General features: G+C 41.6%; 1 protein-coding gene across 1 annotated transcript in view; it reads left to right on the top strand.

Moving 5' to 3' along the window:
• Nucleotides 1-24,116, top strand: part of smc3 (structural maintenance of chromosomes 3) — a 132,070-nt gene that overhangs the window by 97,686 nt on the left and 10,268 nt on the right. Inside the window, exons 25-28 of the mRNA XM_063071234.1 lie at nt 5,752-5,964; nt 7,671-7,841; nt 11,798-11,975; nt 22,890-22,996. Coding sequence (XP_062927304.1) covers nt 5,752-5,964; nt 7,671-7,841; nt 11,798-11,975; nt 22,890-22,996 — 669 coding nt within the window. The remainder of the gene's footprint in view (nt 1-5,751; nt 5,965-7,670; nt 7,842-11,797; nt 11,976-22,889; nt 22,997-24,116) is intronic.

Raw genomic sequence — 24,116 nt, 5'->3', positions numbered from 1 at the left:
ATAAAATATGATTAGATCTTCACCTGCCCCAAAACTAGATAAGATAACCCAATTAAATAAATACAAAAAACATGATCCTTGTTCATTTATTTATTGAGAAAAATGATCTAATATTACATGTATTTGTTGGGAAAAGTATGTAACCCTCTGGGGTAATGCCTTCTACAAAAGCTATTTGGAGTTAGGTGTTCCAATCAATGAGATGAGATTGAAGGTGTGGGTTGTAGAGGTACCATGGCCTGTTAAAAAAGTCACAAAGTCAGGTTACTGACAGAGCCTACTGTTCTCAAGAAATATCTGTTTATGTGTACCATGCCTTGAGCAAAACAACTTTCAGAGGACCTTAGAAGAAGAAGAAGAAGAAGAATGGAAAATCTGGAAAAGGCTACAAAAGCATTTCTAAAGACCTGAGCATTCATCAGTCCACAGTAAGAAAAATTGTCTACAAATGAAGGAAACTCAGTACTGTTGCTACTCTCCCTAGGAGTGGACATCCTGCAAAGATGACACCAAGAGCACAATGTGCAATGCTGAAGGAGGTGAAAGAGAACCGAAGGGCAACAGCAAAAGACCTGCAGAAATCTCTAGAACTTGCTAAAGTCTGTTGGCATGTCCACTATAAGAAAAACATTGAACAAGAATGGTGTTCATGGAAGGACCCCACGGAGGAGACCACTGCTCTCCAAAAAAAAAAATGCTGCACATTTCAAGTTTGCAAAAGATTACTTGGATATTCTACAGTGTTTCTGGGACAATGTTCTGTGGATAGGTGAGAAAAATGTTGAACTTTTGGAGAAATACACATTGCTATATTGAGGTAGAAGGGCACTGCACACCAACATCAAAACTGCATCCCAACTGTGAAGCATGGTGGAAGGAGCATCATGGTTTGGGGCTGCTTTGCTGCCTTAGGGCCTGGACAGCTTGCAATTGTTGAGGGAACAATGAATTTAAAATTGTATCAAGGCATTTCACAGGAGAATGTCAGGGTGGCAGTCTGGCACCTGAAGCTTAATAGAAGTTGGATAATGCAACAAGACAATGATCTAAAAGACAAGACTAAATCAATAACAGAATGGTTTAAAAAGAATGGTGTTTTGTAATGGCTGAGGCAAAGTCCTGACCATAATCCTATAGAAATGTTGTAGAAGGACCTGAAGCAAGTCGTTCATGCAAGGAAGCTCACCAACATCCCAGAGTTGAAGCAGTTTTGTAAGGAAGAATGGACTAAAATTCCTCCCAAGCCGGTGTGCAGGACTGATCAACAGTTACGGGAAACGTTCAGTTGAAGTTATTGGTATAAAGGGGACACACCGGTTATTGAAAATGAAGGTTCACATTTTTTCCAACTAATACATATAATATTGGATCATTTTGAAGTAAGATGTTTTTTGTGTTATTTATTTAATTGGGTTCTCTTTATGTAGTTCTAGGGCTTGCATGAAGATCACATTTTAGGTCATATTTATGCAGAAATAGAGAAAATTCTACAGGGTTCACGAACTTTCTAGCATCACTAGAAAATACTCACAATAACTCAACAAGACCATAAGACATAGGAGCAGAATTAGGCCATTCAGCCATCGAGTCTGCTCCACCATTCCATCAAGGCTGATCGTGGATCCCACTCAACCCTATACACCTGCCTTCTCGCCATATCCTTTGATGCCCTGACCTATCAGGAAACTATCAGCTTCCACCTTAAATATACGCAAGGACTTGTTCTCTACCGCAGTCTGTGGCAGAACATTCCACAGATTTACTGCTCTCAAACTAAAAAAATTCCTCCTTACCTCTGTTTTAAAGTGTCACCCCTCTATTTTGATGCTGTGCCCTCTTGTTCTGGATACCATCACCATATTCTTGCTTGAATCCTCCCCACATCTACTCTATCCAGTCCTTTCAACATTTCAGCAAGAAAAAAATCTGCAGATACTAGAAATCTGAGCAGCACCCACAAAATGCTGGAGGAACTCAGCAGGCCAGGCAGCATCTATGGAAAAAAAGCACAGTCAATGTTTTGTGCCGAAACCCTTTGGCAGGACTGGAGAAAAAAGCTGAAGAGTAGATTTTGGGTCGGTGGGGGGGAAGGGAGAGAGAAACGCAAGGCGATAGGTGAAAATTGGAGGGGGGAGGGATGAAGCAAAGAGCTAGGAAGTTGATTGGTGAAAGAGACAGAAGGCCATAGAAAAAAGAGCACCAGAGAGTGCAATGGGTGGGCAAAGAGATGACATGACAGAGGGAAAGGGGGATGGGGGGGAGGGGAAGAGGCATTACTGGAAGTTTGAGAAATTGATGTTCAGGTAGAAGGCTACCCAAATGGAATGTGAGGTGTTGTTCCTCCAACCTAAATGTGGCCTTATCAAGACAGTGGAGGGGGCAGAAAGTGGGGGGGGGGGGGGAGAGGGAAAGATGTGCTTTTACCCCATCCTCCCGCCACCTTACCAGGGATAGGATTCCTCTTGTCCTACCCTACCACCCCACCAGCCTCCCCATCCAGCACATAATTTTCTGAAACTTCTGCCACCTCCAACTGGATCTCACTTACTGCTTTCCGCAAGGATCGCTCCCCACACAACTCCCTTGTCCATTTGTCCTTTCCTACTGATCTCCCTCCTGGCACTTATGCTTGCAAGTGGAACAAGTGCTACCCCTGCCCCTACACCTCCTCTCACTACCATTCAGGGCCCCAGACAGTCCTTCCAAGTGAGGCAACACTTCACCTGTGAGTCTGTTGGGATCATATACTGTGCTCACTGCTCTTGGTGTTGTTTCCGGTATATCGGTTAGTTAAATTAAATAACTAATGCAGAAAGAGGGGGGAAAATAGATGTAATGCATATGGGTTCATTGTCCATTCAGAAATAGGATTGGAAGATGTTGAAATCCTTGTAGGTTGAGTTAAGAAACTGCAAGGGTAAAAGGGCCCTGATGGCAGCTATATACAAGCCTCCCAACAGTAGCTGGGATGTGGACCACAGATAACAATGTGAAATAGAAAAGGCGTGTCAAAAGAAGAATGTTATGATAGTCATGGGAGATTTCAACATGCAGATCGATTGGGAAAATCAGGTTGATAATGGTCCTCAAGAGGGTGAGTTTGCTGAATGCCTACAAGACGGCTATTTAGAGCACTTTGTCATTGAGCTTGCCAGGGGATCAGCTATACTGTATTGGGTGTTACGTAATATACTGAAGGCAATTTAGGGAGTTTAAGGTAAAAGAATCCTTAGGAGGCAGTGATCATAATTTGATTGAGTTCAATTTGAAATTTGATAGGGAGAAAATAAAGTCTGACGTAGCAGTATTTCAGTGGAGTAAAGGAAGTTACAGTGGTATGAGAGAGGAGTTGGCCAAAATAAATTGAAAGGAGATGCTGGCAGGAATGATAGCAGAGCAACAATGGCATTAGTTTCTGGAAAGAATGAGGAAGGTGCAGGATAGATGTATTCCAAAAATGAAGAAATACTCAAATGGTAAAATAGTACAATTGTGGCTGACAAGGGAAGTCAATGTAAAAGCAAAACAGAGGGCATACAACAATTAGCCCATCAGCAAAAATTAACAGAAAAGATAGAGTATTGGAAAGCTTTTACAAACCTACAGAGAGCAGCTAAAAGAATCATTAGGAGGGAAAAGGTGAAATATGAAAGCAAACTAGCAAACATTATCAAAGTGGATAGTAAAAGCTGTTTCAACTATGTAAAAAAAATAAGAGAGATGAGAGTGGATATACGACTGTTAGGAAATGAGGCCGGGGAAATAATAATAGGGAACAAGGAGAAAGCAAATGAACTAAATGAATATTTTGCATTAGTCTTCACTGTGGAAGACACTAGCTGTGTGCCGGATGTTGAAGGGTGTGAGGGAAGAGAAGTGAGTGCATCTGCTATTACAAGGGAGAAAGAAGGTGCTTGAAAAGCTGAAAGACCTCAGGGTACATTGATCACCTGAACCAGATGAATTGTGCTTCAGGGTTCTGAAAGAGGTAGCGATAGAGATTGTGGAGGCAATGGTAATGATCTTTCAAAAATCATTGGACGCTGGCATGGTGCCAGCGGACTGGAATATTGCAACTCCACTTTTAAAAAAGGAGGAAGGCAGCAGGGAGGATATTATAGACCAGTTAGCTTGACCTCAGTGGTTGAAAAGATGTTGGAGTCAATTGTTAAGGGTGAGGCTATGGAGTATTTGGTGACACAGGACAAGCTAGGACAAAGTCAGCATGGTTTTCATGAGGGAAAATCTGCCTGACAAATCTGTTGGAATTCTTTGAGGAGACTACAAGTTGCAGAGATAAAGGGGATGCAGTAGATGTATTTGCAATTTCAGAAGGCCTTTTGACAAGATACCACACATGAGGCTGCTTACCAAGTTAAGAGCCAATGGTATTACAGGAAAGTTACTGGCATGGTTAGAGCATTGGCTGATTGCTAGGAGGCAGCGAGTGGGAATAATAGGATCCTTTTCTGGTTAGCTGTCAGTGTCTAGTTGTGTTCCACAGGGGTCAGTGTTGGGACTGCCTTTTATGCTGTATAGCAATGATTTAGATGATGGAATAGTTGGCTTTGTGACGAAGTTTGCAGGTGATATAAAGATTGGTCGAGGGGCAGATAGTATTGAGGAAACAGGTAGGCTGCAGTAGGACTTAGATTAGGAGAATGGACAAGAGAATGGCAAATTAAATACAATGTTGGAAAATGCATGGTCATGCACTTTGGTAGTAGAAATAACTGTGTAGACTATTTTCTAAATGGGGAGAAAATCCAAAAATCTGAGATGCAAAGGGACCTGGGAGTCCTTGTGCAGAAAACCCTAAAGTTAACTTGCAGGTAGACGGTGGTGAGGGTTCAGAGGAGGTTAACGTGGGTGATTCCAGGAATAAAAGCATTATCGTACGAGGAATATTTGATAGCACTGGGTCTGTATTCGCTGGAATTTAGGAGAGTAAGGGGAAATCTCATTGAAACTTTTTGAATGTTGAAAGGTCTAGACAGAGTAGATGTGGAAAGGACGTTTCCCATGGTGGTAAGTCTAGGACAAGAGGGCACAGCCTCAGGATAGTGGGGTGTTCATTTAAAACAGAGATGTGGAGAAATTTCTTTAGCCAGAGGGTGGTGAATTTGTGGAGTTTGTTACCACAGGCAGTTGCGGAGGCCAAATCGTTGGGTGTATTTAAGGCAGAGATTGATACGTTATTGATTGGACATGGCATCAAAGGTGACCGGGAGAAGGCCGGGAGTGGGGCTGAGGAGGAGAAAAAAGGATCAGCCATGTTAGAATGGCAGAGCAGACTCGTTGGGCCAAATGACCTAATTCTGCTTCTATGTCTTATGGTCTAATTGATTTGTGTCAAGTCCCAAACTTGCTGACAGTTACTAGGATATCTACCAGGATGCAAGGGTAAATGGGTGTTAAATTTGGCAGTTCAACAAAGGTATGGTATTTCCTGGTGGAATTGAGGCCTGTGTGATCATAACAAGTGCCTTGTCGATGATTAATATAATGCACATTCTGTTGATACCTTCAGTAAAACCAGAGTATCTAAATGTATTGTAAATCTCATCCAGGTAATAATAATGTAATATTTTGCTGTATTTACATCAGTCACTGTGCATGATTTGGTTTGCAAGTTTTTAGTTTGGCACTTATAATTTAAAGTTTGTCTAGAAGCTACTGGTGGTGTTTTGCCTTTTGTAAGTTGTTTCCTACTGATTGTTATGCTTTCTATTTGTTTCCTATCTTTTCCAGCTTTTTCGGAAATTGGAACAGTGTAATCAGGAGCTGAAGAAGTACAGTCATGTCAACAAAAAGGCCTTGGACCAGTTTGTGAATTTCTCTGAACAGAAGGAGAAACTCATGAAGCGTCAAGAAGAGCTTGACCGTGGCCACAAGTCCATCATGGAGCTTATGAATGTACTTGAGTTGAGAAAATATGAAGCCATACAGCTTACCTTCAAGCAGGTAAAATATTGTGTGATATTAATAGATTATAATGTAGGTGAATATTAAATCTTTACTGTTTGTTCAAAAAATGGCTCATAAAACTAGTGTCTTTTTCTGCTATGTAGTATTTTTGATCAATGGACATTCAATGTCAACTTTGTAACTCCTGTAAATATTAATAATGTGGGGGAGATGGGGAGTATGGAGTGGACATTTATATCAAAGGCTTAGTGAAAATCACTTTTTTTAAAAGGGAAGATTCTGTTTATTTGTCAGGTGTTCATTGAAACATGTGAAATGCATCATTTGGGTCAATGACCAACACAGCCTGAATATGTGCTGGGCAAAGCCTATGCTTCTAATGTCAACATAGCATACACACAGCTTATTAACCCTTACTAATCCATGTGTTTGGAAAGTGGGAGAAAGCCAGAACACCCGGAGGAAACCCACACAGTCACAGGAGAAGTACAAAACAGCACAGGAACTGAGCCCCGTTCACTAGCACTATAAAGTATTACACTAACCACTGCAACACTGCGTCATGTGGACACGACTGTGCCATTTGTTTTCGAGTCTGATCCATGATCTGTGGGACATTCATGTACTTTGATTAGCCATCAAGATGGTGGGTAGTGGGTAGTTAGACCACTCCTGAATTGTCCTAGTTAGTCAATGTGTAACATCAAAGTGCTACAGATGAGCGAAGTGCCACACCTTTATTTGTGAGGGGGTTTCAAGATGGCGCTAAGGACACTGCAAACAAATATTGCAGTAACCTTAGCTCCTTGCTCCTGTGCTGAGTGAGCTTGGTATTTAGTTTGCTCCGCTTGAGAACCAAGTAAGTATGATTATTGTCAGAGTAGCACCTGATTTACTCATTGAATGAATTACTCATTTCTAAATTTCTGAATATTGTGGTTAAGCAGACAGTTTTTAGTATCCTTTGCTTAAAAGCAAATCTTGATATTTTGAGTTTGAATTTTTACTGTCATAAAATTGTCAAGAGGTTTAAAGAATTTGTTTGTTTGACCAAAAGCTTTTAATTTTGCTGTTAAATAAATGGTTTGTCTATAATTCAGTGGTGATAGCTAAATGCAGACAGCATTATGACAAATTGGAAGCTATTGTGCGAAGTAGAGAGGGAGATGGTTTGATAGGCTGCGTAGAATTATTGATAAAATGGTAGGTGGCAAATAGTTAAGACAAAATGTCATCTAAAGAAAAATTACAGAACATCTTTAGCCTATACCAGGTATTGCATTAAACTTAAAATTCTTTATAAGATTATTTTACTGATTAAAACTTTTAAGTTACAGTTGCATTAATCAGCAATTAATTGACAACTAGCTGCAAACTAAATTACAGTAGTGATAGGACACAATTGATGGAACTGAATGGGGCATTTTTATGGCTTTCGACAGTGTGCTCCTTGTAAAGAAATAGACTGTAAAATGATGATAAGCAGAGGGTTTAATGTGGAGTGCATCTTCTGTCATAAGCGGAGAAAGATTTCTCTAACAACTAGTTTTACTCTGCGTGTTTATGCATGGTCATCAGCTGAACAGTTAAATGTTGCTGAGCTTTGAGTTTGACAATACTGCGTGAGCGAATTCTGATGCAATAACAATGTGTGGCATTAATGTAATAAATGAAAATGTGTGGTCTGTGTTGTCATTTTTTAAAACTATAAACATTTCGAAATGTTGCGTTACGCTGAACAGGTATCCAAGAATTTCAGTGAGGTGTTTACAAAGTTGGTCCCAGGTGGTAAAGCATCCTTGGTTATGAAGAAAGGTGATGCAGAAGGAAGCCAGTCACAGGATGAGGGTGAAGGCAGTGCATCGCAGAGCAGCGTGCCATCTGTTGATCAATTCACAGGAGTTGGAATTCGGGTAACTGAATCCATTGCGTGTAAAATTTAATCAGTTTGTATGCCTGCAAGTTTTGTTTTCAGTGATTGTGTTTTTAAGGTTGAATAACACTGGACAACAAAAATTTTGCTTCCTGAGTACTTTACTATCATGTACCATTTTCTTGAAATCACCTATATTTATTATTTCAATTGATAATTCAAGTCAGAATAACTGATGCCAAGATTAAGGAAGGGACTTTTGTTGGTCCACAAATCAATCAGGTCATCATTGACACGCTTCTAGTGGGACTGAAGAAAATTACATGGAAGGAAGGCATTGTTGAAAATTTTCTTGGCAATTACAAAATAGCAAACTACATGCAGCTAGTTGACAACATAGTGTCATAGAGAAGTACAGCACAGAAACAGACCCTTTGGCTCATCTAGTCTATGCTGAAACCATTTAAACTGCCTACCCTCTTCAACCTGCATTGGGACCATAGCCCTCATACCCCTATTATCCATGTACCTATCCAAACTTCTAAACATTGAAATCAAGCTCACATGCACCACTTGTGCTGGCAGTACATTCCACACTCTCACGACCCTCTAGTGAAAAGGTTTCCCCTAATGTTCCCCTTAAACTTCTCAACTTTCATCCTTAACCCATGACCGCTGGTTGTAGTCCCACCCAACCTCAGTGGAAAAAGCCTTCTGGCATTTGCCCTAACTATACCCTTCATTATTTTGTATACCTCTATCAAATCTCCTCTCAATCTTCTACGATCTTAGGAATACAGACCTAGCTTATTCAATCTTTCCTTATAACCCAGGTCCTGCAGACCTGGCAACAACTTTGTAAATTTTCTCTTTACACTTTCAACTTTGTTTACATCTTTCCTGTAGGTGGGTGACTAAAACTGCACACAATACTCTAAATTAGGCCTCACCAACACCTTACAGAACTTCTACATAATATCTTATCTCCTGTGCTCAATGCATTGATTTATGAAAGCTAATATGCCAAAAGCATTTTTTTAACGACCCTTTCTACCAGTGACACCACTTTCAACAAATTATGGACCTGTATTCCCAGGTCGTTTGTTCTATCACACTCCTCAGTGCCCTACCATTCACTGTGCTGTAACCTGGTTGGTCCTACCGAAGTTCAGAACCTCTTACTTGTCTGCGTTAAATTCCATCTTCTATTTTTCAGCCCGTTTTTCCAGCTGATGCAGATCCCTCTGCAGCCATAATAGCCTTCCTCACTGTCCAATGTATCCCCAGTCTTTCTATCATCTGCAACTTTGCTGATCCAGTTAACCACATTATCATCCAGATTATTGATAAAGATGACAAACAGCAAAGGACCCAGCACCGATCCCTGCGGCACATTACTTATCACAGGCTTCCAGTCAGAGAGGCCACCCTCCTCTTTCAATCTCTGGCTTCTCCCACAATGTCAATGTCTAATCCAATTTACTACCTCATCCTGAATGCCGAGCGACTGAACCTTCTTGACCAGCCTCCCATGAGACATGGGAGCAGAATTAGGCCATCTGGTCCATCAACTCTGCTCTGCCATTCAGTCATAGCTGATCCTTTTTTCCTATCTCCTCGTCAACCCCAGTTCCCGGCATTCACCCCGTATCCTTTGATGCCATGTCCAATTAAGAACCTGTCAATCTCTGCCTTAAATAAACCCAACGACCTGGCCTCCACAGCTGCATGTGGCAACAAATATCACAAATTCACCACCCTTTGGCTAAAGAAATTTCTCCGCATCTCTGTTTTGAAAGGGTGTCCCTGTATCCTGAGGCTGTGCCCTGATGTCCTAGACTCGCCCACCATGGGAAACATCCTTTCCACATTTACTGTCTTAAGTCTTTCAACATTTGCAAGGTTTCAATGAGATCCCCCCCACCCATCCTTCTGAATTCCAGTGAGTACTGACCCAGAGACATCAAATGTTCCTCATATGATAACCCTTTCATTTCTGCAATCATCCTTGTGAACCTCATTTGGACCCACTCTAATGCCAACACATCTTTTCTAAGATGAGGGACCTATAACTGTTCACAATACTTAAGGTGAGGCATCACCAGTGCCTTATAAAGCCTGAGCGACACATCCTTGTTCTTGTATTCTAGACCTCTTGAAATGAATGCAAACATGACATTTACCTTCCTCGCCACTGACTCAACCTGCGAGTTGACCTTCAGGGTGTTCTGCACAAGGACTCCCAAGTCCCTGGATTTTCTCCCCGTTTGGAAAATAGTCTGCACCTCCTCTCCCATGATCCTATCGTATCCCTTTTGCCTATCACCTGTCCAGCTCTTGGCTCCATCCCTCCCCCTCCTGTCTTCTCCTATCATTTTGGATCTCCCCCTCCCCCTCCAACTTTCAAATCCCTTACTCACTCTTCCTTCAGTTAGTCCTGACGAAGGGTCTCGGCCTGAAACGTCGACTGCGCCTCTTCCTAGAGATGCTGCCTGGCCTGCTGCGTTCACCAGCAACTTTTATGTGTGCTGCGCATTTATTTCAATTACCAAAGTGCATGACCGTGCATTTTCCAGTTGCCTTACTAAAGTTCATGTAGACAACGTCCACTGCCTTGCTTTCGTCCACTTTCCTGTTAATTTCCTCAAAAAACTATGGTAGACATGACCTACCATGCACGAAGCCATGCTGACTATCTGTAATTAGTCCATGTCTATCCAAATACTTGTATATCCAGTCCCTTAGAATACTTTCCAGTAACTTTCCCACAACTGATGTCAGACTCACCAGCCTATAATTTCCTGGTTTCTGTTTAGAGCCTTTTTTAAAATAGCAGGACTACATTGTCTATCCTCCAGTCCTCTAGTACCTCTCCTGTCACTAAGGATGATTTCAGTATCTGTGCTCGTGCCCTGGCAATTTCTGCACTTGACTCCCATAGGGTCCAAGGGAGCACCTTGTCAGGCCCTGGGGATTATCCACCCTGATTTGCCTCAGGGAAGCAAACACCTCCTCATGCTTCAGTATATAAAACCATGCCACTAAAGATTTATTTTCTGTATTCCCATTTACACTTCTTCCCTGCCAATCTTGGCACTGTCAGTGACAAGCATGGTGAATGGTTTCACCAGGACATTGCAGTCATAGAGAAATAGTGTCAGAGCTGTAATCCATCAATGCTGGCTGATTATTATTGGATACTTATGCGAGAAGTATCAGACACTGAGTACAATTGAAAATCATCAACAAAACATTTTTAGCTTGGTTGAACAGTTTGTTAATTTGATGGTTTAGCAAATGCTTTGTTCAACACTGTTAGACAATTAAATGCATTATATTTAAAAAGTTCATTTCTTGTTTCTCCAAATTGCTATGTAATCCAAGTAGTTATATTTGTGTTCAGCTTCACGCAGTCTATCTTAAACAAAAAAAATTCTGAGGAAACGACGCTTTTGAAAAAAAGTTTGTCTAGTGTAATTAATGTCAATAAGGATGATCTCTAGATTATTTTTACTTAATGGTTACAGGTGAAGAGGTTTCATAAACCTAATGAATCACGTTGGAAATCTTAGTTTTGATTTTTGTGAAATCGAAGAATAAATTAGCATGTTTTAGACAGTGATAGAGAATGATAATATTCAGTCTGACTATTGCATGTTTTACATGAATAGAATGCACAAACTCCTAAGCTTAATTTCTTGTGACAAGTTTTAGTAGTTTAGTTGAGCATTTCTTTTCAGATTTTTAACCTTGTCAGCATGTTTTGCTTATAAGCTCTGGGGTTGTCTTGGATGTTGTCGTTTGTGATGCACATGTAATGCTGCAATTTAGTTACAGATCCTTTAAATTCATAAATAGAGCAGACTGGTTTTCATGTTAACTGTACTCTTTTCCCAGAGCGTGAGATTAGACCATTCAGAATCTAATTTATCAATACTTGTCTTTGCATAGTTGATAGATTTTACAGCATTTTAATTCCTTTTCCAACATTGGCAGGTGTCGTTTACAGGAAAACAAGGAGAAATGAGAGAAATGCAGCAGCTTTCCGGGGGTCAGAAATCATTAGTAGCACTTGCTTTAATCTTTGCCATTCAGAAATGTGACCCAGCACCTTTTTACCTCTTTGATGAAATTGACCAGGCCCTGGATGCTCAACACAGAAAAGCTGTTTCAGGTAAACTTTCCAAATAAAATTGGTGATTTCAAAGCACTTCTTGGTTTGCTGTATGTGCATGTTTTGCCGAGGCTGTTGAAAGGAATGTCATAGAGACAGTGAAATTCTATTTTATTCAAATGTAGAAAGTAGGCTATTAAGTTCCTCAAGTTTCACATACTATTCAGTGAAATCATGATCTCCATCTGTCTTAACTGAGATTAAACTATTTATTTTTAAAATTTTATTTATTGAGATACAGCACAGAATAGGCCCTTTTGGCCCTTCATGGTGCGCCAGCCGCACAGCTGCCTCCATTATAACCCTACCCTAATCACGGGACAGTCTACAATGACCAATGAACTTACACACGTCTTTGGACTGTGAGGAAACCCACACAGTCATAGGGAGAACATGTAAACTCCTTACAGACAGTAGCAGGAATTGAATCCAGGTTGGTGGTACTGTAAAACGCCGTGCTAACCAGTACACTACTGTGTCTCCCTCCCCCCCCCACCCCAACACAACATGTCAATGTAAATGGAACATCCTGGTCTCCTTGGCTGTGTAAGTCTGGGGAAGACTCTCTCCAGTCCTGCCAAACCTGTGAGATTGAGACGGCTCTCCCATCCCAAACCCTGGTTTGTGTGGATGCTGTGTCATTTGCTACCCTGTTACAACTCAGTGCCATGAAATAACAAACAGTACTTTGCGTATGATTAAAGGAATTATATGAATCTTAATTTAACTAAAGGGTCAGTAAAGAAAAGCAAAAAGAAAAGGGCCCATTTTTATTGAACAGTCTAATGTGCACAAGTTGGAGCTCCAGGTTTCACCATATTCACCGATCCTCAATCGATCTCAGCACCTGGCTTCATCGAATCACGGTCCCACACTGGGTGAATCCTACAACCTGTTCTCTTCAACGTCTTCTCTCTTCATCTCCTGTTGAACAAAAGCCCCAAGCCCAACCTTGGTGTCCCTCACCAGAAAAACCTGCCCCCAATTCCATCATCCTAGTTGGATGACACACATTCCTCATCATCCCTTATCTCCAACAATAACCCAAACAGGCTGAAAGCAGAACAGCTGCTCCGACAGAGCTGCAAATTGAAATACTTACAGCATAACAGTAAAAATGTGAACCAGGGCATTTCATACAGTTGAAGTTGATAATGAATTAATTATTGACCGAGTGATGGAAATAACAACATAGTATAACAACCTTGTATAAATTGTAAAGTTTAAGAGGTGACATACACAGAAGTAATAGTCCAGTTTCTGATTTATTGTGCTGTACTATGTCAGAGTTGTGTTTCACTTTATATTTGTTGCCCTCACATTATGTCATGTACAAAGCTAGACAGGGAGTTTCCACACCCCAGAGCCAGAAGTTTTCCTTCAGGGTTTTTAATGTGAGAATTTTATAAAACTGCAGAAAGTTAAGTAAAACACATATTAGATTTAATACAGAATGGTTGTGCACCTGAATATACTAATATTATTGATTATTTTCACAATCAGCGTTGAACAAGGCATTACACACATGCAACATTTTATACCTATGCCGTGGATAGACCAAACTCGTGGCATAACAATAGGTTGGTAGTGAGGTACAATCAAAGTACATCTCCTAAATGTTTAAGAAAGCTTATGACTCAGAGATATTGCTGTTTCAATGGAAAATAAAGAGTGGATGGAGATGGATATCTTTCTATCGAGCTTACTCGAAATCGGAATTAACCCGAGCAGAAAATGGTTTAAATATAGCTTACTAACACGATGTATCTCACACAAAGTGCTGGTGGAATGCAGCAGGCCAGACAGCATCCATAGGAAGAAGCACAGTCGACATTTTGGGGCTGAGACCCTTCGTCAGGACTAACTGAAAGAAATGATAGTAAGAGATTTGAAAGTGAGAGGGGGAGGGGAGATCCAAAATGATAGGAGAAGACAGGAGAGGGAGGGATAGAGCTAAGAGCTGGACAGGTGATTGGCAAAAGGGATACAAGGCTGAAGAAGGAAGAGGATCATGGGACGGGAGGCCTAGGGAGAAAGAAAGGGGGAGGGGAGTGCCAGAGGAAGATGGAGAGCAGGCAAGGAGTTATTGTGAGAGGGACAGAGAGGAAAACAAAGAAAAAAAAAATAAATAAGGGATGGGGTAAGAATGGGAAGAGGGGCATTAACGGAAGTTAGAGAAGTCAATGTTCATGCCATCAGGTTGGAGGCTGCCCAGATGGAATATAAGGTGTTGTTCCTCTAACCTGAGTGTGGCCTCATCTTGACAGTAGAGGAGGCTGTGGATAGACATATCAGAATGGGAATGGGACGTGGAAGTAAAATGTGTGGCCACTGGGAGATCCTGCTTTTTCTGGCGGACAGAACATAGGTGTTCAGTGGAACGATCTCCCAGTCTACGTTGAGTCTCACCAATATACAGAAGGCCGCACCGGGAGCATTGGACGCAGTATGTCATGTTTTTACAAAACAAACTGCATGCAAAACGAACAGCAGCTCCAAAGGCAGAACATTCCTCATCTGACATCCATGATGTCAAACTTAAGTACTGAAACTAAAAGTCAAATTCTCATTTAGTTAAGTGTTTAAAGAAGGGCAATCTCAAAACCGTCTTACTGCACAGTCTTTAACTGTTCTCACTTTGAAAATGTTGTCCTTGATAGCATTCTTCCTCATGGTAATGTCTGATGAGCAGACCGGTGACACGGTGCTCACCCAGAATGACAATTGGATGAGGTACCTCTGAAGTGAGTTGTGCTGTCTTACTCCGACCTCCAACTTGCTGTCGCCCCTCAAAATCAAAAAAGAGTCAGAGTTCACTAAAGTAACTTTGGATTGGAAGAGGTCCCTGCTTTGTGATGCACTGTACATCCTCTGCAAAACCCTGTCTTTGAACAACAAGAAGGATTCTAACCTTTGCCCAATTCAGTTGCTCTGTGCTGAGAGATCGCTTACAAATGCACACACACTGTCTTTGGCTACGCTTTGTTCATGATTCAGAGGAAGTCCTCACCTTCAATAGAAGGTGCCTTCCAAGTGACATTCTTGCCTGAATCTGGTTGAGCAGAGGTAGATGTGTCGGGATGCTTACCCACAATCTTCTCTTTCATACAGATTCTACTCTTGCAGAGCCTGAAATGACTGGGTGTCTGTTCTCCTGGTCATTAGTCCTGAACATGTTGACAGTGGGTTGATAAGCTACATTGAGGCAGACTTCACCCATGATGACCCAACCCGGGTCCAGTCATTGGGCATAAAGTGTGTTCTGCCAACCATTGTGCTGCTTGTGTATCATATTGCATGGATGGTGTCTCTGTCAAACAACAGGGTAATCTCAGCAGAAGAATCAACTGGGGAATATTGTCAGCTATGTCTTTAAGATGTGGATAACCACGTGCAGAGGGGTTGGGATTTTGCTCCTGCTGTTGGAATATGATTGCACTCAGTGAGGGTTAGTAAAGGTAAGCAGACCTCCCCTGGTATTAACAACACGACAATCCACTGGCTCTTCTGATGCCCCAGAACATATCTTTAGAGTGTATGAAGAGATAGAGCCTTAGAGCCTTAGATGTGTCAATGTTGATTTTGCTAATGACACATTGCTCTGATCATCCAATATCACATACACCTTTTAATTCCACATCCCATTCCCATTCTGATATGTCTATCCACGGCCTCCTCTAATGTAAAGATGAAGCCACACTCAGGTTCACCTTATTCCGTCTGGGTAGCCTCCAAACTGATGGCATGAACATTGACTTCTCTAACTTCCGCTAATGCCCCACTCCCCCTCGTGCCCCATCCGTTATTTATTTATATACACACATTCTTTTTCTCTCTCTCTCTCTCTCTCTCTCTCTCTCTCTCCTTTTTCTCCCTCTGTTCCTCTGACTATACCCCTTGCCCATCCTCTGGGTTGCCCCCCTCCCCCTCTTCTTTCTCCCTAGGTCTCCTGTCCCATGATCCTCTCATATCCCTTTTGCCAATCACCTGTCCAGCTCTTGGCTCCATCCCTCCCCCTCCTGTCTTCTCCTATCATTTTGGATCTCCCCCTCCCCCTCCCAGTTTCAGATCTCTTACTAGCTCTTCCTTCAGTTAGTCCTGACGAAGGGTCTCGGCCGGAAACGTCAACTGTACCTTTTCCTACAGATGCTGCCTGGCCTGCTGCGTTCACCAGCAACTTTGATGTGTGTTGCTTGAATTTCCAGCATCTGCAGAATTCTTCGTGTTCACATACACTTTTATTTTTTGCTCAACATGTCCTTATGGGTAGATACTACCTTGTCATATTTTAGAATAGGATTTGCCTTTGAACACTTTCCCACATACCTTTGTGCATGAGGAAGTAACTAATGCATGGACTCTCAGTTGGCTGCTCGTTGTGTTCTGCGGGTGTGCAGGAACCAGTAGTAGCCCAATGTGCTTGCCCTGAATGAATTGCTGCTATGAGTTGGTCACTGTTGAGCTCGGTACAGTGTAGGATAGCCTTACAGTACGACATACTGAGTTCGCCTTTAGAAAAAGTTGCCAGTCTGCCAATGGTTTTCCTCTGAACCGTCTGCATTTCCTTTAGGAGTGAGGTTTCTTATGCACACGGCATTGTCCATCGAGGTTTGTGGCATTTTTCTGCCTCACTTTTGTTGATTGCGATCGGGCATTTGGTTTTCCATGCTTCCGCTGGAAGCCTCTCTTTGAATGAATTGTAGCCAGAAGTTGAGAGTATAATACTAGGGTCATTTCGCATTTCTCTATGTCAGCAGGCGGATTATATATAGAATGAAAATAGTGAATAAGAGGCAGCATACTTCGTTTTATACTCAGACCCTTCAGTTATCCACCATTCTTGCATGTTGTTCGGTAGTTTCCCCACTGTAGGGTTCATTCCTCTTGCAGTGTCCAAGAAACTCAGTCCTGGTAGGTGACCCTCGTTTTTTGTGACTTGTAGTTCTGACAACAGATCTGTGAGCTCCAGAAACTTCTGCGGTTCTTCATGTGAGAGCTTTATAAAATTGTCGGGTCTGTTGAAAAGGGATTCTTTAATTGCCTCTGGAGAGCCATAACTTTTGTCCAGCCACTGTCACAGCATTTTCGAACCCATAGCTTTATTATCAATGTGTACTGCTCTAACCTTTGTTGCATGTTGCAATGCCCCCCCCCCCCCCAATTTAACCCCAGTCTAGCTCTTCACAAGGTTTAAGACTTAGTCCTTCCACAGCATTGCAGGCTTGACTTCCAGGATGCATAACTGGCAGACTGGTGTTGAACTCTTTTAGTCCTGCTCTGACTAGGTCTCAGCAAGCCAGATACCAAGCCAAATCTAATGCTTCTGTAGCTCCTGAACAAGACCATTGTGGAGAAAGGTTTGCCAAATATGTGTCTTGGAATAGATGAAAGCTCAGTTGTCCATGCCTCTGCAGATGTGATTAGTATCAGTAGCAGATCCTGACTTTGCTGTGTTAAAACTACAGAAGGAAGTATTGTGGGTCTTTGCTGTTGTACTTGCAACACTGTGTGTCCGACAGAGTGATCAGCAGCACTGGGGTTCCACAGGGGACTGTGTTGTCTCCCTTTCTCTTCACCATTTACACCTCGGACTTCAACTACTGCACAGAGTCTTGTCATCCTCAGAAGTTTTCGGATGACTGCCATAGTTGGATGCATCAGCAAGGGAGATGAGGGCTACGGTAGGAAACTTTGTCACATGGTGTGAGCAGAATTATCTGCAGCTTAATGTGAAAAAGACTAAGGAACTGGTGGTAGACCTGAGGAGAGCTAAGGTACCAGTGACCCCTGTTTCTGTCCAGGGGGTCAGTGTGGACATGGTGGAGGATTACAAATACCTGGGGATACGAATTGACAATAAACTGGACTGGTCAAAGAACACCGAGGCTGCCTACAAGAAGGGTCAGAGCCGTCTCTATTTCCTGAGGAAACTGAGGTCCTTTAACATCTGCCGGACGATGCTGAGGATGTTCTACAAGTCTGTGGTGGCCAGTGCTATCATGTTTGTTGTTATGTGCTGGGGCAGCAGGCTGAGGGTGGCAGACACCAACAGAATCAACAAACTCATTCGTAAGGCCATTGATGTTGTGGGGATGGAACTGGACTCTCTCAATGTCTCCCATCCACTACATAATGTACTGGGTGGGCACAGGAGTACATTCAGCCAAGACTCATTCCACCGAGATGCAGCACTGAGCGTCATAGGAAGTCATTCCTGCCTGTGGCCATCAAACTTTACAACTCCTCCCTTGGAGGGTCAGACACCCTGAGCCAATAGGCTGGTCCTGGACTTATCTCATAATTTACTGGCATAATTTACATCTTACTATTTAACTATTTATGGTTCTATTACTATTTATTATTTATGGAGCAATTGTAATGAAAACCAATTTCCCCCGGGATTAATAAAGTATGACCAAGGCCATGACTAGTTGTAGACAATGACTGTGAACAGCAGGACTGAGTGAAAGGCATGTTGTTTGAGTGGTGTGAACAGCTTCTACCTGTAGAGCTGGAGCACTGTCTTTTTCATAGCCAAAGTGTGTTTGGACATATTCTTCAGAAAACTGCATTGGCTGTTGTGATGACAAAGCATGGCTGATTGGTTCACCACTGCTTCATACACCTTTGCCTCTGCTAAGGCAGCCTCAGCATCATGCTCTTCCCTGAATGCATTTACTGCGGCTTTTATACATGTTCTCTCCATGTTTATACATGCTTTCTCCATGTCTATGTGAGCTTATGTTTGCATTTCACCTTCACGTTTAGCATAAATCGCTCTCATTCTTGCTGCTTCAGCTCTGACATAAGCTTGTGCTGCAGCTATGCTGGTGGTGGACTCACTTGAGCAGCGCATAGACGTCAATGCACTGTATTCTGTCCTCTGTTTTACGTCTTGGTAATCAGGTCGGAAGTTGACTTTGTAGCGTATGGCATTCAGATGCATCACCAGTCCACAGACGATACTTTTGAAGGAGTTATTTGTGTACAAAACTAGGGAGTGAGTTAAACACCTTCTCAAAAATCATCCAAGCTGGAAACTTTTTTCAGCTTGAGAAAACTTAATATTATCAATATTCTCACGATCAGCGTTAAACAAGGTAATACACACATGCAGCATTCTATAGCTATGCTGCGGAGTTGACCAAATTCATACCTAACGATAGCTTAATAGTGATGAATAATAAACCTAATACTTACTTCAAAGTACATCTACTAAATGTTTATCAATATCAAGAAAGCTTAAGTCTCACAGCTACTGCTGTTTCCGGTTTAAGATGGCGCTTGTGAAACACAGTGATGCCTTACTGGCAGCAAACAAATCTGTTAACTGCTGTATTAATCACATTTTTTTCTGAAAACCAGTCACTATGACCAGTAGCTTGCAACTTCCCTTTTGGAGATGAGCTTTTGAATTGCCTTTACAACTTAGCATTTTTGCGGTGTGAACTGAAGTCTTGAATGTGCGGGACCGTTGCAGGGTGGTGTGTATGGGTTAAGGCCTAGGCCTGAGAGTGAGGAATGAACCAATGTTTGGCCATTGTTGGAGTGGATGGAGTTATAGATTTACTGAATATGCCCATAGGAAAATGAATGTAGTTTGATAATAAAATTTAATTTGAACTTTGAACTGATTCAGAGTGGCTGATCCAAGGCAAAGCAGAGTCAAGGTGGTGGGGCCTGGGCCCGAGAACAAGAAACAAGTTGATATTTGACAGATTTAAATACTGGGCCAGATTGAAAATGCCGAGTACAGGCCAAATTGAGGTGGAGGGGCTCGGGTCTGAGAGCAAGGAATAAGCTGATGTTTGTGCAGATTAAAAAGATCAGGGTGTCAGGGCCGGGGCTGAAGAATGGGCCAATGTTCAGCTTGCTGCTCAGCAAAGTTTACTTGTCTGTGCACTGAACCGAAGCTGTGGCCTGCAACTAACTGTCCTGGACTGGATTTGTGACTCTGAATTCACTTTATGAACTTTAGTTGCGAATGTTGTTTGTTTACTTTTTATTGTTTGCATGGTTTTTTTTGTATATTGGGTATTTGATAAACTTTTTTATGGGTTCTATTGGATCTGTTTGTGGCTGGCTGTAAGGAGACAAATCTCAAGGTTGTATATAATATACATTGATAATAAATGTGCTTTGAACTTTGAAATAAAGCATGGATGGAGATAGATGTCTTATGACACTGCTGTAAGTCATAAACCAAATTAATTCATGCAGGAAATGATGTAAAAAGAAGCTTGTGAACAGGAACTGATGTTTGAACGAAACAAACTGCATACAAAATGACCAACGCCTCTGGAGGCAGAAAGACTGAGTTGGAGTGGATGTTTTTTTTTTCAAAAAAGAAAGCTACTTAATTTCTTAAGTGTTGCTGATTTGTTTTCATGCAATCCTTCACCTGAGTTTCTCGTACTGAGTGTTTCATTTTGTTTTACGATAAATTTCAGGCTCTCATTTGAATATCTCATACTTATTTCACAGTCCACCTCAAATCAAGTTATGATTTCTTATAACGTATGCGAGATGTATTGATGCTCTGATGATGGTGGAAGTGTTGTTAGAGCCCAACTTTGTTTTATTGAGATGAAAGCAGAAAATACTGGAAGCATGCCATAGCCAGCATTTGTCAAGTGCGCTTCCCATCGATTCCTGCATCTTGTTTTTTTTATTTCTGATTTCCATCATCTGCAGTTTTTACTTTTAGATAATTTTATTGTCACAGCACAGTATTGTCCTGTGATTCATCCATAAAGAAAAAAAACAATATATTTAAATAGGAAAACATTATAATAAATTTTAGGCATAAGTTTTATCAGAGAACTTCAAAGTAAAGTTTATCAGAGTACATGTCACCACATACAACTTTGAGATTCTTTTTCTGTGGGCATACCTAGCAAATCTATAGAACAATAACTGTGAGCTGTAAACAATCTGCAAATGCAGGTACAAATAATTAGCAATAGATAATGAACATGAAATAACAATATAATGGAGTCCTTAAATGAGTGTAGCTATCCCCTTTTGTTCAAGAGCCTAGTGGTTGAGGAGTAGTAACTGTTCCTGAAGTTGGTGGTGTGAGTCCCGAGGCACCTGTACCTTCATCCAACCTGATGGCAGTGGTGAGAAAAGTGCATGGTCTGGGTAGTGAGGGTCTTTGACAGATGCTGCTTTTCTACGGCAACGTTTCATGTAGATGTGCTCAATGGTTGGGAGGGTTTTACTGTGATGTACTGGGTAAAATCCAGTGCCTTTTGTACAATTTTCCACTGACAGGCATTGGTGGTCCCATAGCAGGCTGTAATGCAGCCAGTCAGCTCATTTCTCACTACACATCTACAGAAGTTTACCAAGGTTTTTGATGACATGCCAAACCAACGCAGACTCCTGAGGAAGTAGATGTGCTGTTGTGCTCTGGGACCCCTGGTTACCCTCTCCTGAAGTCTACAATCAGTTCCTTGGTCTAATTGACAATGAGTGAGAGGTGGTTGTTATTGCATCACTTAGCCAAGAGTTCAGTCTCCCTCTTGTATGCTGATTCCATAGTTGTGTAGATCTGGTGGTAGTAACAAAGCTGTGGGGATTTCACATGTTTCTGACTGAAATATAATTTTAAAAATACATAATAAAACAAATTACAATAAGAAATGTATAAAAATTAAATAAGTAGTTCAAAAAGAGCTAAAGAAAAGTAAGGTAGTGTACATCAATTCATTGCCCATTCATAAACCTAATGGTGGAGGGGAAGAAGCTGTTCCTAAAATATTGAGTGCCTATCTTCATGCTCTTGTAGCTCTTCCTTGATGGTAGCAGTGAGAAGAGGACTTGTCCTAGGTGATGGAGGTCCTTAATGATGGATGCAGCCTTTTTGATGCATTGCCTTTTGAAGATGTCCTCTGCTGGAGCGGCTAGTGTCTATGGTGGAGCTGGCTGAGTTTGCAACTTTGTGCAGCTTTCCCAATCCGGTGCAGTGGCCTCTCTGTACCGGACAGTGAATTAGAATCCTGCCCATGGTACATCTAGAAATTTTCTAGTCTTTGATGACATACCAAATCTTAGGCGCCTACCTAATCTGAACTCCTCCCCCAAAGAAACGTAAACATTCTGGAGTCAAAGTAAACAAGGAAGAGTTGGGTGAATACCATGAATCTTCATAAAAATCTGGTGCAAGTATTGGTATTTGGGCTGCAGCTGAACATTATATTCCTAAGTTATGTGGTTGTCACAAAGCAGTATTATAAGTAATCGAAGTGTCAAGTTACCAAACAATATTTTCCAATTTAGTGAATGAAGAAACTAGAACTAAAGTATGTGAACCATTGTAGAGTTAATTTAAAGGATAAGACAAGGCAACTTCTGACTGGTATCAGTAAAATAATGAAAAAGACTTGGATTGATGGCTGTGCGTTATTAAGACCACAGGGCAAACTTAGGAAGTACAGAAATCCCTACTGGAACTACTTGGCCTGATTATTTTGTTAGGTTTGGGGGAAAAAAAGGAACAAATAGTGAATATGAGTGAGAATTTACAATTTTAATGCCAATTTAAATTTAATATAATCGCTGAACCAGAGGGTTGATTGTTTAGTGGGTGTGCTGAGGAGAGGCGTGATATTTGGATTATGTTTGCAACTACATGTACAAGGTCAAATCAAATGGATAGATGGGTTACCTTAGCTGCTAGGTACCTGGCAGGCTCTTAGCATTCAGTCTGTGCAAACTCATCACCTAGACCTCCTGTAGTGATGGCTGCATTCAAATAGTTTGTTCTCATTGCTAAATCGAACCTATTATTTAGTAGTCTGCACCATTCTTTAAAAGTCGGTTAATTTAGACTAGTTGCCATTTACTCTATGTTTTTGTAATTTGTAATTTTGCTTATTTTTCCTTTATTAATAATCTTTCTCATAATAGATATGATATCCGAGCTTTCTTCACATGCCCAGTTCATTACAACTACATTCAGGCCGGAATTGCTTGAATCTGCAGACAAGTTCTACGGAGTGAAATTCAGGAATAAGGTAATTTCACTAGAAAATTGGATGCTGTAACCTATTTATATTGTATTTGAAATTTATTTTGAAAAGCTGATTTATTTGATCAATTTAAAAACGGAAAAAGGATCTAGTGCTTTCCCAGCATATATGACAAATAAACTTTTCTTAGGCTTCCAGTCAGGTACAGATATCGATTTTAACAGACACTTCGATGACAAACTCTGTCATCTTCATCGGGTATGATGCCTTGGCACGTCTAGTCCAGTGATTATAGATACCCCCATCATCTGTACCTCCTGTTTTATTTCAATGGCTTCCTTTACCAGGTGGTCCCAAAAACCTTTGGCATGGGACAATAGTTTTGTGTGGTCGAAGTCAACCTTATGACCATTGCGAATGCAATGTTCCGCTGCTGCCAGTTTCTCTGGGTAATCCAAATGAATGCACCTCCTGTGTTCGTCGATGGGGGTTTCCACTATGCATTCCGTCTGGCTGATATACGCTGCTCCACTTTCACAGGGAATCTTGTAAACACCAGCCATCCTGAGTCCGAGGTAACACGTACAACACGCTGGAGGAACTCAGCAGGTCGGGCAGCATCCGTGGAAATGATCAGTCAACGTTTCGGGGAGGAACACTTCGTCAGGACTAAAGAGGGAAGGGGCAGAGGCCCTATAAAGAAGGTAGTGGGGGCAGATGCGGCGGAGATGGAGGAACTGGGAATAGGCCTTCCCCCCACCTTCTTTATAGGGCCTCTGCCCCTTCCCTCTTCAGTCCTGACGAAGGATTCCGGCCCCAAACATTGAAACTATGGATGCTGCCCGACCTGCTGAGTTCCTCCAGCGTGTTGTGCGTGTTGCTTTGACCCCAGCATCTGCAGAGTATTTTGTGTTCACTGAGTCCAAGGTCATCTTTGACCCACATAAGCTGTGATTTGAGCTTCCTTACAGGTTTGTGGATTTTTCTTCAGGATCCTCACGATCCATTCAGAAACTGGAAATATACGGAAGACAGGCGGTTCCTCCTCGTTGTTAGGTTTTATGGTTTTTCCATTGGCTCTTTTAAGGACCAAATTGATTACATTCACCTAGTACCTGTCCTTTAGGAACATCATACGTATTTCATCATGGAGATTCTCTGGGTC

Source organism: Mobula hypostoma, chromosome 19, assembly GCF_963921235.1.
Source record: "Mobula hypostoma chromosome 19, sMobHyp1.1, whole genome shotgun sequence".
In the NCBI taxonomy this organism is placed as follows: Eukaryota; Metazoa; Chordata; class Chondrichthyes; order Myliobatiformes; family Myliobatidae; genus Mobula; species Mobula hypostoma.
The sequence above is the reverse complement of the archived record's forward strand: the minus strand, read 5'-3'. Positions and strand labels throughout refer to the sequence as shown.